At 44.5% G+C, this 16,017-nt stretch overlaps 1 protein-coding gene across 1 annotated transcript in view; it reads left to right on the top strand.

Moving 5' to 3' along the window:
- The window catches only part of LOC133969577 (protocadherin Fat 3), a 66,027-nt gene extending 50,010 nt beyond the window's left edge, over positions 1-16,017 (top strand). Inside the window, 7 exon segments of the mRNA XM_062406147.1 lie at positions 268-672; positions 1,903-2,158; positions 7,761-7,859; positions 8,895-8,954; positions 9,260-9,298; positions 11,699-11,764; positions 14,103-16,017. Coding sequence (XP_062262131.1) covers positions 268-672; positions 1,903-2,158; positions 7,761-7,859; positions 8,895-8,954; positions 9,260-9,298; positions 11,699-11,764; positions 14,103-14,845 — 1,668 coding nt within the window. The 3' untranslated portion in view covers positions 14,846-16,017.

Genomic DNA, 16,017 nt, shown 5'->3' with positions numbered 1-16,017 from the left:
CTTGAGGGGATTTCTTAAGTCAAAGGTAAAGTTCGCTGTGACCTCACAGTTTTTGTTTGTGAGAAATCTTTTCGGAACACACTTTGAGGGAATGTCTTCCAATCTGATGAGTTCAGCTGGACTCGTTAAGTTTTGGAGGTTGAAGTTCAATATTTCACAGTTTCACTACATTGAAAAGATCGTGTTGTTTATATTCTGAGTGAAAGTGAATCCTGAACATGAAAATCCCCTAAAATGCCGTCCTGTATTTCTCCTCCCGTCGTCCAGGCGGAGCCGCTGTCTTACGTGGGACCAGGAGAGATAATCGGCATCGGGGTCTTAGCCTTCGTCATCATCCTCCTCCTCGTGCTGTTCATCGCTTTCAGGAAAAAAATCAAATTCCGTAAAGACTCAGACGTGGACCCGGCGACTCAAGCTGTCGTCTCAGCCATCTCCACAGAAACCAGCTACATGCTGCACAAGACCGGCATGGGGGCCGAAGGGATCGAATTCAAAGCTGTGCGCCTGTCGGGGTCACCGGGGACCACGAGCACCTACGGCGAGGTGGGCGGCGGCACTGGAGGCCCTCCTCAGGTCATGGTGCGTCCCACCGCCCACTCTCCACTGCCGGGGGGGCTCAGCAGCCAGAGCATGAGGGGCGGAGACGGGGACAGGACCAGTGAGGGCAGTCAGGTTTGTACATGGGTGTGTTTTAACGACTGGACTTTATTTTCCTGTCTCCAGTTCTTTAAAAATCACACTAAAATAACCTGATTGAGTCGAGGGTTATTAAAAATCTAATATTATGTCACGTTGTCTCACGAGCTCTGACAGAAACAAGCAGACGTGTGTGTAGAGTATAATTGAAAATCTGCTGCAGGTCAGGGCAACATTTAAGTTTCATTTGCGATACTACAATAATAAAAGTTCAATTTTATATTATATCGATATTAATGTTTTGTCAGCATATCTTCCAGCTCCTTGATTTGATGATGATGCATTTCTCTAGTTCAGCCCTGCTCATACAAACAGCAACGGTTTTCGAAATTCGAAAACTTCTGCATTTGTCGTGTCCACAAATACAAATGGTAGACCCCATAACGGTCCGACTTACAGGCTGAGAAACACACAATCTAGAGCTGCCTTCACAAATGGAACTCCTGAACTGTTGTGTGCTTTGTGTTCAGGCAACAAAGACACTAATTATAACGTGACTGGCGGCACAGAAGCCGGCAGGCGGCTGACGTGACACAGGTCACAACGGAATAATGACAGAGGGGAAGAGACGAGATGAGACTTAAATTACAATATATTAACTCATCATCGGATGAAAACATTATTCAGAAAGTGTTGTCAAACCCGTCATAGGTCATGAATACCATAAGGGGGGGTAAATACATAGATTGTATATTAAGATGTTGAGACACGATCAAAACCCGACACATCGTGGCTTCTTTGGAAAAATACATATTCTATAATTTTTTATGAATCTCTCTCGTTCATTCTCCAGTGGAGACAGAAAATCGTTAAAAAAAATTGGTCACAAATATAAACATTCATTCTGAAAAAGCTGAGCGCTGTAGTTTTATGCAAACAAAGCTGAATCGGGAATTTTTAATGACCGTTTTTTTGGGTCACAGCCGCAGGTTTGCTGCATCAGATCGAATGAATGGGAGCAGAGCAAACTCCAGGACAGTGATCTCTATGACAAACCTCTGACCCAGGGAAAACGGTTCTGCTCATTGATGTTTTTAATTGTTTTTAGGAAACTATGGCAGAGAGGGAATCGATCCATCAGTAGTTGTTGTTCTTGTTGCTCTTCTCAGTGAATTTGCTGACACTTAGAACACATATATAATATCCTCTCACATCCTTAATGCTTTTCGTTTAGCACATTTTGCCTGTTCTGCTCCATCCCTGCAGCTGAGCAGCTTCCTCTCCGACAAGTCCAGCATCCGAGGCGTGGCCAACAGGAGGGGCATCGCCGTGTGCAGCGTGGCGCCCAATCTCCCGCTGGCGTCGGCGTGCCACTCCGAGCTCAGCCCCGCCCACAAGGTGTCCTGGGAGGGCGAGGACACGAGGGGCGAAGGGCCGGAGAGGGGGAGAGACGAGCGAGAGGAGGAATGGGGGCAGAGGGCTTTTCAGTTGGAGAGAACACAGAGAGATAACAGTCCACAGGGTAAGACTGCAGCCACACACACACACACACACACATACGCACACAGTTTCTAACCTCTGATCAAACAGACACAGATTACACAGGCCGTGAACTCATTGTGTTCCACTCAAAACCATCATTTCGACGAGGAGAGCTTATTTCACACTGATCTCTGCCTTTTGATCACGCACATCAAAGGACATGGCCCAGAGTAAGCAAGAGTGCTTAGGAAGCCGTATTATTATTTTGCTATCATTTCATTTTACTATTTTCTTCCTGGGAGGAAATACATTATAATATAACCAGTTTCTCTGTACCACCGCTGAACACTGCCGATGACGCCCTCCTGCCTCCCCTCAGCTCTCTCACATGCCTGGTGCACTTCTGTGTGAACGCTCAGGGTAATCAGCCTGAAGTCGGGTCCTTTGTTCTCATCCTGCGTTTTTGTTCAAAGACAATAAAAAGGTGAAGGTTCCATGAAAACCACGGCAGCTGCAGGACTCCCAATCAAGCAGTCTGTTTGCGTTTGTGTAGCTTCAGACAAATGAGAGGATATTAAACCAGAGGGGCAGTGGAGCGAGTGGCTGATAACTCCACGTCAGTCTGGATGTTCTCCTGCCGCCACAGCAGCACAGTTCACAGGTTGTTCTGGAATAACCACATCTCAGTGCCGAGGTCGACGTCACATGTTTTCGATTCTCTGTCCGACCTGTTGTTTGAAGAAATCTGCCTGTGGTGGGAACTTCCTCCCAGTTAATTATTGATTCCGTCCTGTGGGAATGGGAAATAGGATTGTTGCTGTCCTGCTGAGTGTGGGCACCCCCTCAGATTTACGATTACATTTCAATCCATTAATTATCACGACATTAAGCTAATGTCCTGTTTATTATGTTAATGCATGATTACAGTGTTAACCCGCCCGTTTGATTATTCAATTGGAAACAGTTAAGTTGTTTATTTGCACCACCGAGCAGCCAACAACAAGATTAATAATTCAAATTGCAGTGGATGGGCACGAGTCAAAATGTGAACTACTAACTAACAAGGGGACATATTTCGGTCGCTACCTGCTGCATCATAAATAAATAAAGAGTTGTGAATAATTAAATACTTCATAAACGAATCAGGTCGCTGGGATTGTGGTGCTGGTGCTCTCATAAATACCGAGTCGCCAAAGGAGTGTATCGATCTTCAAGATGGTTTGCAGAGAAACTTTGTACTAAACGAAGATTAAATGACACAAGCTGCTTTCAGAACATGTCGAGTGAGTGGGCGTTTTAACGATGTTTCCGGAAGATGATGTCAACTTGGCTTGATGTGTTACATGTCACGTCCTCCCTCTGCATCATCTGCAATGAGCTCGATGTTTCTGGAGCTGCTGGGAGGTTATAGGATCAATCTCCAATTAAAAAGTTGTGAGCTGTCTTGAGTGGAAACATTTTGAAGAATAATGAGCAAAGTGAAAGGAGCCACAGCAGATGTTACTTCATCATATCCTCTATGAGAGTGGTCTTTGTTGGTAGTTTGTAGATGACTCTCACAACACAAGGAGAAGTGTAGGGGATTTTAAAAAGTTGGGTGTCAGGATGAGAATATGTCTTGGCAGAGTGTTAGTGGTAGGATTAGAGCCGGGGTCGGGTCCGTCACCTCAGGCATGGCTGCCAACGCTGGCACACGGCGGGTTAGACACTGGCAGAATAACAAGTCAATGTGTGAGGAAAGAAAATATATAAAGAGAACAAGGAAAGATAAAATAAATATATCTACATTTTCAAAACTCTGTTTTGTCGCCTGCATGCGGAATCAGAGAAGTTTTTCTGCTTCTCTTGTTTGGGTTTGATTGATGGCGCTGCCTTCCTGCTCACATTCCCTCAGGAGCACTTCACTTGTTTCTGCAAACAGCAGACCATGACCACCTAGCCCGGGCTGAGCGAGGTGGAGCTGGATGTCCAGACACCGTGGCCCTCATGAACAGACGGGGGTTTTGGTTATGAGACGGTTTCAAGCCCCGACTGCTCTCTGAATGCTTTGAGTGTCCAGTGAACAGAAAGCATCACTTTCATGATGCTTTTTGTTGCATGTTCAAAGATGTGACAGACAAAGAGTTCTGACGACAGACATGGTCTATTAGAAGAAAGATGCAATCTTGAAATGAACCTCGCAACACTGGCAATGGATTTTTTGATTTGTTTGTGCAAAGCAGGAAAATCTTTTTACAGGAGGTAAACACACAGGTGCTGTTGAAAGATGCGTAAAACAAAGCAGCTCAAGATCAAGCTGCACAGGATTTTTGGAAACAGCAGAAAACAAAGGTGTCGTTTTGATTGTTTTCTTTTTGCCAAGGAGGTTATTCTTTCTCTTCTGTGTTTGTCTGTTTGTTTGCTTGTTTGATTTCAGCAGCTTCAGAATGGATTTCCACCGAACTCAGTGGAAGGCTGGGACGCAGGCTAAGAAAGAACTTAAATGATTGTGCAGATGTGGAAAAAACTCGGATGATGCTTGATCGAGATTCTACTTTCATTTTAGTCTGTATGTGATGTTTGTCTGATGAGCCCTTCCAGATAAATGGAATAGTATTAAGTATGCGCATATAATATATAATAAGAATAATAATAATAAATCCTGTTATCCAGTGGTATAAGACAGAGGAAATTCATTTATGTAGGTAATAACCTCATTTCCATTTTGACTATGAATAAGTCAAAATCAATAAGATCTGACCAAGCAGATTTGAAATATGTCGGAAACAGAAATATTTCATGGAGCAATATTTACTGTATGTGTGAGTGTGTGCAAGTTGAATAAGTAAAACTGAACTGCAGGTCAGTTAAAAGAATTTGAGTCTTTCTCCGTGTTCAGCCAGAAAACTTTTAAAAATGAATAATTCTAAAAAGACTTTAATGGATTTTTCTTTTTTTGCACAGTTTTATTCATTGAGGTTTTCAGGGGATACAAATGTCTCCACATTTCCAGTTTAGGTTCAAATTATCTCTTATGGGCGGGTGAATATAAATGCTCTAAATGGATTTTACACATAGATACAGACTCCATCTATCGATTTGGTGCAGATCCAATTAAAAATCCAGATTTAGCGGCTTTCAACGTGGCGTCACGGGGGGGGGGGGGGGGGTCGCCTGCTGTATGGTTACAAATTTAGTTAGAAACGTTTAACCAGCACAAATGTGTAGCTAAGATGAACTATGTCCACATGAACATGACCGATTTGGGACTTGGAGGAGTTGTTCACTGTATTTAGTTTTGGTGCTGAAACCAAAATGACTGATAATAAACATTCTCTAAGCAAAGTTGGGATTGAAATAAGTGTAAATATCTGATGAAGACTCAGAATCCAGAGCATTTAATACAAACATCAATAATCAGTCAGCTTTACACATTAAGGTTGTTACTTAAAGTTTATTGAATTTCATCTGACAGGGCAGTGAACTGCAAACTTCTTTTCTCTCTCTGCTCCTTTTGTATTAGTTCCGCCCGCAAACATAAAGCTAAATAAGTTTTGTCCAAAGTTTCTTTTAATCACATCAGCAAAGCTGCCAGTTCTTGTATACAAGCAGTTTTATATTCCTGATAAAAGTGTTTGTTGAGCCCATACCTGAGTGTCACATCACCAATTTGAGCAATTATATGAAACCGGGCATTTTATTGCTGCTAGATTAAAGCCCCGGGGCGAGCAGCGCTCCTGTCTCTGCCGTTAACAAACTGTCTCGTCCCCTGTCTTCACGGCAAAACACTGCTATCTGGATTCAAGAGCAGCCGCTCGGCCCCTCTGGCACCTGCTTGACAAACAATCAATCAGAGGCGAGTCTTGAGTAATTTGAAAGAATGCAAACCTTGAAATAGCAGCAGGACAAAAGAAGAATAGAGTCAGGGATCACAGCGACTCGTCAAGCATCCATTTATTTGGAATGTTTGGCTCTTAAGATGCGCAGGTTAAGGTTAACTGGAGGCCCCGAGGCTGGAAGGCTTTCCTCCAAATGAAATGTAATCTAGTTTTTGCAGAGAAAATGTCAAGTTGTAACTGGAGAGAGTAAAAAAAAACAAGCTTTGAGTGCTGCAGTGTCAGCAGGCCGACCAGAGCAGAGCAACTTTTAAAGATCTGTTACGTGACCGGCTCTCCTTCTGTCTGTTGTGTTCTTCATCTGCTGCATGGAGCTCCATCCGATCCTCGCCCTCCTCCACTCCTCCAGCTGCCGCGGCTGGTTGGGAATGAGCGGACCAGCAGCTGAAGTGGCCGCTCTGGGATTTGTTTGAAAAAAGGCTGATCTCTAAAGCAGTTAGGCAAGCCTCTGAGGGAAAAGGCTGAATTTCATTGTGGGAGATACTGCAGTGTTCTGCAACTTAAGTGGCCCCTAGGTGTGGAGGGTTGTGTGTGCGTGTCCATCCATCCCTTAGCTTTACCATTTATCCTTTAAGGGTCGAGGTGAGCCTGGAGGCGATCCCAGCTGACATCAGGGCTGACACCTTGAGATCGATCAGCTCACATTCACACCGATGGGTCATTTTCAAGTTAAGACAACCTGAACTTCGTCTTTGGACTGAGGGAGGATACTGGAAAGCTCAGAGAGAATCCACACACGCACAAGAACATGCAAACTCCAGGACCTTTCTTATTGTGAGGCACACACTGCACCATCGACTGGATCACATCCATTCATTACCCATACTGCTCGTCCTCTGCAGGGTAGCAGGGGGCGCTGGAGCCCATCCAGCTGACATTGAACAGGTCGCCAGCATATCACCGGGCCAACATATAGAGACAAACACTGTTTCTTTTGGCTTCGTAGCTCACGCTTTCCCCTCGTGCACGACCGTGTCCTATTTGCCTCCTAACTTGCACAGATGGAAGTGAACAGGAGGCTAAGGTCCGCCTCCGCTGCATTGACGTACGTGTGATTGACAGATTAGATGGAGTGTACGTGGAGAGAACCCACACAGACCTGAGGACCAGATGTAAACTCCACACAGACAGACCCCAGTCAAGCCGGGACTTAAACCAGGACTGTGTGGCCACTGCTCTAACCACCGTTCCACCGTGCTAGATTGTGTCACCTGGCAATATGCGGGTGCCCATTTTATCAAAGTGTCTCATTACCCAGCACAGCCAGCCAGAAACAGAATAAATGGAGAATTGAAAGTCTGGAAGTCTGATGGACACTTTTACAGATTGGTAAGGTTTCACTCATAAGGGAAATATGTCAGACTTCTCTGACAATGTAATCATTTCTCCTGTCCAGTCCGATTCTGAGAAGATCCCTTTTGTAAGACGCCAGGTAATCTGCCGTTCAGAGCAAAGACCTCTACTCAAAATGTCTTCTACTCAAAGTTCACACAAGGCCTCAGTTGATCTAAATGAAGCATCGACTTCAATCAAATGGCCACAGAACAAACTCTCTTGATTCGTCAAAGTCACACTGATGAAGCCTCATTAATTTAAAGTGGTGACAGGAGAGGATCTGTGCACAGCCAGGAGGAGCAGGAGCAATGATTACACCACTGACTAATGGCTTTACCATTAAGGTTTATGTGATTATTGTAATAATATTTGATTCATGATTTTGAATTTGAGTGTGAGATGCTGATATGAATATGAACCTGTGTTTGGTAGACGTGTCGGCGCTGGTGGACGACCTGGCCTGTCTCTCAGACTCCACCTCTGATGATCACTCCCTCAGTTCCTACACCTCGGAGTCGTTTGATGACAACGGTAAGACAACAAGAACTTTCCCACTTCCCACTCTCTAACTTCGGGGGGGTGGACACAGTCTCCGGTGAGAAGTGTGGGACTGACTAATAGTCCCAAGTTGAATGAGTAATACTGAACTGCAGGTCAGTTAAAAAGAATTAGAGTCTATCTCCTTGTTCAGCCAGAAAACTTTTAAAAATGAATAATTCTAAACAGACTTTAATGGATTTTTTTTTTTGTTGAGGTTTTCAGGGGATATAAATGTCTTCACATTTCCAGTTTAGGTTCAAATGATCTCTTCTGGGCGGGTGAATATAAACGCTCACATAGATACAGACTTCATCTATTAAGATGGATGAAATGAATGCGTCCCCAAAGTGACGGCCCCTGGTGGTGGGCTGTAGTATGGGTCATAAGCCCCATCTCCTCCAAGTTATCAGATGGGACAGCCTATCGATAACAACATGTTTCCACACAGATTTGAATTAGTGATTAAATGCTATGAATTCAATTAACTTTTCCACATTTCTGTGTATTTAGGACTCACGAGCAAACAGCTCCTGGAACCACAGACATAGTTAAAGTTCCCTTATGTGTGAATGGTGGACTTTCATGCGTCTCACCCATTAGAGGTTAATCCAAGACGCTCAGAGGAAGAACAACTCACTTTCTCTCTCAAGTCTTTTCTAGGAATCTATCAGGGCATCTTTTTTTCCCAGATCACTCGATACCATTGATCTTTCCCTAATGATCATGTGTGTGTGTGTGCATGTGTGGGTGAGTGTGTTACTCTGAGACAAGGGGAACATGTGTAGACTCTTTGTTTCCTGTCTAATTAGTGCAACTGCAAAGAGAAGAGTGCTCTCTTTCCTCTCCCTAACCCCTATGGGACAGACACACACACACACATGCAAACAAACGTGTTGGCAACTCTGCTAACACACACATGTTCACCCACACGTTCTCCTCTCGGCTACACACATGCACATGAAACCTTACCCAATTCATAAATGCTCTGACTCAGTTTCTCCTCTTTTCTCTCCTGTGTCTGCCCAGCCTCCATAGTGACAGTGATACGTCTTGTCAATGATGCCGTGGACGATATTGAAAGTGAAGGTATGAAAGAATATCTTCTGTTATCTCCCTTGTGTGTGTGTGTGTGTGTGTGTGTGTGTGTGTCTGCTGGAGCCAGAGTGTTTGCTCGCAGGGTGTAGCACTAACACATAATGTACAGCATCCAGCCGAGCGTGTACCATTCAGTCTCTTTTCTTACTTAGAATAAAACATCCTGCTTAGATTCCCGATATTTCTCTTTGTCAGCTTCTGACACTGGATCTCTCTGTGTTTCATTTTTTCCCCGTATGGTTTCTGTGTTGTTTGTCTCACTCTCTCTCTCTCTCTCTCTCTCTCTCCCTTTGTAGTGTCAAACATGAACAAAGAACAGCAGCGGAACAGCCCTGGTGAGTGAGATGCAGAGCAACTGAGAAACATCTTATTAACTCTCCATCCCTTTGGCGTATATATCAAGCTGCAAATCCAAAAAACCCAACCTTTTGTGTTCTTTACATTATTTCCTCTGAATACTTTTATCTTTCCCCATACAGCACAGATTACAATTTCAGTTTTTTCTTACCTTGAATGTAAATGTAGCCTCGTTCTCTTGTCATATGTCCTGACTTACAGTTGGGCGGGTTGCTCACCTTTCATCAGTGAAAATAATTGAATGAATGAGCTGTGGCTGATTAACATTAATTCAAGAGCAGTCGTGCAAAGTCCTGGTTACAACTCAACAATAACCAAATATCATTAGATCCTTATCCAGAGAGTCTGTTGGCTGCAAAGCACCATTAGGCAAATGTGAAATATCAATATCAGCACTGATTTCAAAAGAACCGATATCAGTCAGGCTCCTCTGTGGTTTAATGAAATGTAATCAAAGGCCACAATGAGACAGATTGTCTGGTTAATGTTTTTCTCCACGAGCGTATGTCTGTATTCAGCTTTCTTATAAAAACACCTCTCTATTATCCTGAGTGGTCCGTGTGTTTGTGTAGTTCTAAAGACTGTGACACCTTTTTCTGTGAAGAGTCTCTGTCATCCAGGTCATGGTATTATCAGGATTTACATGTACATATGCAACTGGAAAAAAGTCCAGTTGCTTATGTTCATGTACAACTCTTAAAAGAGTCAGTTTGAATACTCAGAATCTCTCATGTAGAGTTCATAAATATATTAAATCGATATTATTAATACATTTCTTCAGGTTTTGGAGCCAGTAGCTTGAGAATCTTTTGAACAAAAGTAAATCAGCTACACTCACAAGTGTTCACCTTTTTCTTATAGCATCAAACAACTAATTTAATCCTAACTTACCTACTTAAATATATACAGTTGAACATAGGTCAGTGTGGAGACGTTTAGTTAATGTCTCGGCTACACTGCTCCTTTTGGTTTGGTCTCTGTCCCATCTGCTAACATGGAGGAGGAGGTGGGGTTGAGTACCTATCCTGCTGCCAGCAGCCAGAGAGCCATCCAGATGTTTAAGCTTCATTATCTAAACAATTAGTGTGTCTGTTTTAAAGTCAGCACTTCATCCTGTGCTGCTCATCTCATGTTTAATTATTAAAACTGTTAATTAAGAATTAGGCCACCATTCAAAACTGGAGTCCCTCTGTTCACCAGCCAATAAAGCTGATAAAGATCTCATTTGAATATTTTTCAATCAATTCCTGTGTTTAATGACTCACAACTAATGAAAGCTGAACGAAATGAAACACAGCTTTATAATCCAATAGAAACATCAGGTGAAGTATTTTCTTTTAAATGTATGAAAGCGATTCTCTCCCCGCAGGTAGGAACACAACTTCCACAGATAAGTGGTTAACGAAGCTCATTTGAATAACGCTGACACTTTAATAGCCCGGCCAGCTTTGGTGCAGTGGTCCTCACTTCGAGCTCCTGCAAAAGCTCTCACCCCGGCCTTTCAGATGCTCTCGGTGGATTTCAGGGCCACTTTGAACCGAGCCTGACATCCGCACAGAATAGCATGAGAGACGGCAGCTTCAAACGCTCGCTTCCTTTCTCCCAGTAAGTGGGGCATCGTTTACAGGCTTAACCAGCGCACCGGGCTCCTGCTTAAACAAATTCACCATCTAATTCTACCCCAGGAAAATCCAACTCTGTGTCTTTATGGAGTCAGTTTGCGCCACGGCCCTAAAAGCCCATGTTAATTGGCTCATAGTTACCCAGTCTGTTTGTTGTCAGCTGCAGTGTAATATACTAGATCTACCGAGCTTCTCATTACTGACTCAGAGCAGCGCTGTGTCTGTGCCCGTGTCACTGACAGCCCACTGGAGCACGAGGAGCCGTGTCTCAGACGGGGGGGAGAAATAAATGATGAATGGAATTTTTTCATTCAGTGGTCGGGTTTCAAATAACGTTATGTTTGCGTTGCACATGAACAAACATTATACGACGTACAAACCCGAGCACAACTACAGATACACGAGAAGAGAGAAACACAAAATATATCAATTCATAAGGTTAATCATATTCAGGTGTCATTATTGCTGCTTGCATGCAATCACATTATGCGCTTTTGTGCATGCGTATGTGCCTTGCATCGAGTTCTGCTTGTGTGCATCTGTCCGTTTACATGAAGCGGCGACTTTGCTAAATTGCTCTCTGCCCCCCCCCCCCCCCCCCCCACCATCCCCACTGTATCATCGAGTGTGTTCTATTGCGTGTCATGATTCACTGTGGCTCCTCTGCATTCACTTGTTTCCACGAGGAGAGCGTTTCATCATCAAAGGGTTCCTGTTCCACCAGAGATTTGTTATGTTTCTCCACTTCACTGACAGCGAGTCGCCACCTGCAGAGCGAAGATGAGATTGGTGTAGAGTTTATCAAATAATACGTTTTGGAGTGTAAGAAAATAATATATAATTTTATTATCCAGCCTCAACCATTCATTTGAAAATATTTCAACCAGGGAACGTGGATATTTCAGAAGCAGCCTGGCAAAGCACGGAGAACTCCCACATGTTGTGTGGTCTGCTGCCAGACTATTAGATACCCCTGTCAACTCACGTGTCATGCATTATACACCAGGAGGGAGCGCTGCTAATGAAGGGTGCTCTCCATCCCACACAGAAGGTGACCCCTCTGGCTCCTCTCCCTTCATCATATATATATATATTCACCCAGCTCCTTATCCCGACCATGAATTATGCAAGTGGCGTGCTCTACTATGTAGGAAGTAGTGGATTAGTTCAGGAAGGGGGGGGGGGGGTACTTATAGTAACAGTAAGGTTATGTCCACAATAACTCATCTACAGAAACACCTGGGGACTGCACAACAAAGCTAGTTCATCGTTCCCATATCCGGGTGCACTTAACCTAACAATGTAAAGTGTTTGTGATTGCGAATGAACAATCACGGACATGCAGCAGAGACCCATAGAAAAGGATAAAATTATTATATAGAAAATAGGAGGAGAACCAGCCTTTTATCCAGACTAAAGGAAACACAGATACAGCTGCTAAACGCTGGAAGAACAACTGGAAAATCTTCTCTGGGAAAAAAATGTATGACGTGGCCGCGACATAATAACGCGTGGGATTGAGATAAATAACTCGGGGCCACGAGCTACGAAGGCTTGTGGAACTGAACTGAAGAAGAATCTTGGATGAGAGATGAATCGTTTCACTTGATCACATGATGAAGCCTCTATAATGAGCTTTAGTTGGACACACTCCATCTGCACCGGCTCTGAGGACCCACAGTTTGACATTACTAGTCAATAAACACACGTAAAAAAAAGGGAGGGATTGAGATGTACTGGGAGTGTTGGCGGCTGGGATCGACTTAACCCACCAAACATTGTTTTAAACTTCCCTTATCCTCCCCTTTAAGGAAAGTGCAGACGGCATTCTCCGAGAGAGAGAGGGGAGGGAGGGATGGAGGCTGTCACAAGGTAAATCTGTCAACTATCTCTCCCCGATTCCAAATAAATATTTACTTTCATGAGATAAACCAACTTAAAGAGAAGGTTACCCCGCCGCTAACACCCCCGACTGCATCGATATCAGTAACTCCCAGGAGTGAAGGAACGTAGTGCGATGCAGAGTCAGGTTACTGTGAGAACTTTGCGCCTACGTGTCAGGTTGGTTGTGTTCTGCTCCAGCAGCTGACAAAGGTTTATCATACCCTCTGATGAGGATTTAAATCTTTCATCAAGAGACTTACTGAAGTAGGAGAAAGGATCGTGTGGGTCTCTGAAGAAAACCCTGTCCTCCTCAGAGACTCGAACAATCCACACCAGCTCCACGGGATGCTGGAAGAACGGTGAAGGCATGTTTCAAAGGAATTGATTGGTCAGTGGGCGGAGCTTTTATACTGGTCGATCTCTTGCCTCCATCTCAACCTGTTCTGGAGCCTGAAGCGAAGTGAGCAGGCTGCCTAGGACCAGACCCCCAATCACATGACTTCTCACGTGAAACAACACCCGACATCAGCCTCGCTACAAGTGTAAAAATGGATTATCAATTACAAGCTTTTCGATAACAGCTGTTGTGCAGTCAAATTCTGAATGGCCAGAGCTCAGGCTTGTTATTATAGACGGGGATTAGAACTACTGCAGAGACATCACACGAGTGTTGACAAACGTTTTAGTTGAAAACACTGTTTTTCAACAATAACAAGTAGAATGGACGTAGCCTTAAAAAGCCAGCCAACTATAAAGCTTGGTTATTAGGCCGCACCTCATGTGTGTAGTTTACACCTACATAGTTTCAGGTGTTGTTGCTTGAGCAGGGAACTTGAACGTTGAGTGATGTGAGCAGTCGTGAAGCTCTTCACATCAGTCCCTCCTGTAACTGATGCATATTCACCGGTGTCACCTCGCTCCCCTGCTGCTGCCAAGATGCCGATGATACTCTCGTCTCAGGAGTGAGGTGATGTATCGATGTGGCACCTTTTGCCGGCTGATCCTATTAGGTGGATAATCTCATTGTCACACACACTGCGCTGTCCAGAGAGGCTGTAACACAACTACCACGTTCCAGCGTGCTCTACTGTACACACATCCACAGATTTGGCAGCACTCATTTGTCCAGGGAATAAAGCCTCAGGCTCCTTACACCAGATGTAAACTCAGATTCCTCTCTTACTTTTCCATTAAAAACACACTATTTGTCACTGAAACTACTTCAAGCTGGCTGAAATGATTTATCCTCTGTAACCGGCTTTATTTTCTCTTTCAGCGTATCTCTGGGAGTCCTCCAGCCAGAAATCCAGCTGGCTGTCGCCATCACGTCTGCGTCCACCAGAGGTGGGATCCATCTACGACCTCAGTGATACCCAGCAGAACGTCAGACGGGGGGGCAGCACACGCTCCCTCCAGCTGGACTCCAGAGTGGTGGGCTTCAGCGAGGACACGGGCCGAGAGCAGGGAGAGGAGAGCGGGAGGAGGACCTTCCAGTGGGAGAGGAATCAGTCGGGCGAGTGGGAGAGGAAACGCATCCTGGACAGAGATGAAAAGAGGAGGCAGGACGGGGACGGACAGAACACGGGCACCAGGAGCAGAGACATGGGGGGGCAGCAGGACCACAGAGACGACAGCTGCGAAGGCGGCTCCTCGCCTGTTTATGAGGAGTACCGAGAGTGCAGCCGCGACCCAGAGCAGCGGGAGGAATCAGAGAGCCTGTATGACACTCTACCCCCGACCAGGCGGGCCTACGAAGGATACCCATCGAGCCCCGCGGGCCTCAACCTGCACCCAGCTCAACTTCTGCCCCCCCTGAGGGCGTGGGATTTACAGACAGGGGAGTTGAGCGACTCGCAGGAGGAGAATCGTGCCGGGCTCGACTCCGGCGGTCTGGCGGGTTCCGGGGACGAGCTGGAGAGACTTCTGAACCTGGTGTCGCTCCGAGCCAGGAGAGCCACCCGAACAAACAGAGCGTCCACCGGATCTGAACCCACGGCAAACTGGGATGGATTCAAATGAGCACACTAGAACTGTTAAAAACAAAAAAAAGATTTAATATTCCTTTATATATTCCAGTGGCATCAACCCCCAGTTCTGATTAAAGCTGACATTTATAAGACTGCACCATTGATCTGCCACCTAGAAATAATTAAAAGAGAATATTACCATACATACTTTTATTATCCCACATTATTATCCTGCTGTAAGCAAACGCTAATCCACCACCAATCCCCCCTGGCTCTGTTCTAAGCTGGAGGAAGGGGGGGAGGGGGGTGGTATGTGCGTTCTCAGAACACCTCCACCTGTGAAGTATGAAGTAGAAATTGGATGAGAATCAATGCTATTACATTTATTATTTATGGAACCACTGGTGCTTGGCATTTATTAACAGTGAAATATGAAGGGAGCCAGTGAGTCTGTGTTGTAGATGAAAACAGTGTTGTGTACATTGTGTTACTGTGCATTTCGCACATTGTTCTGCTGGATCCCACCCACACACACACATACACATGCAAACAAATATGGTGTGGTAATTAAATTAATAAGTATATAATAATTAAATGATTAAATAAGGATCCCCTGGTATCAGTTTGTGATAATCCTTATAGCGTCTATGAGGCTATAGTAGAGACGTGGGCGACTGGTTCTCTCCCAGCATGTCAATTTAAATAAGATATGACCTATTGCTTAATTGATGTGTGTGTCTGTGTGGGTGTGTGAGTGATCCAACAGAATAGAGTGTTTGTCCTCTGGAGAGATATTGTTATAATGGTGAATATGTACCTGGTGTGTTGTTGCAGGTGAGCTTAATCTCAGCGGAGACCACATGAGATAAATAATCCCTCATAAAACATTTAATCCGATCAAGTCAGTCGCCTCACGCCTCTTATATGTTTTTCTTCCCCAGCGACTGGAATCTGGCAGATTCGTTTAGCCGAGCTTACAGTCATCGATGTCCCTGGAAGACATGAGGGCGTAGGGAGGGAAAAGAATTAATGAAAAACCTCTTGTGGAATGTAAAGTGCATAAACTTCATTCTCAGTGGAAGAGGTGATTATTTGAAAGAGGAGTTGTGATCGTGGCTTCGATTTTTCCTCAGTAGATTTTCAATGTAATCTTCTCTTGATGTCTTTTGTTGTTTACCCCAGGAACAGATTTCATTTGTGCCCTGAATAGATGTTTTCAGATTA

The sequence above is a fragment of the Platichthys flesus genome, chromosome 15 (assembly GCF_949316205.1).
Source record: "Platichthys flesus chromosome 15, fPlaFle2.1, whole genome shotgun sequence".
Lineage (NCBI taxonomy): Eukaryota > Metazoa > Chordata > Actinopteri > Pleuronectiformes > Pleuronectidae > Platichthys > Platichthys flesus.
Note: the sequence above shows the minus strand (reverse complement) of the source record. Positions and strands in the feature narration are given on the sequence as shown.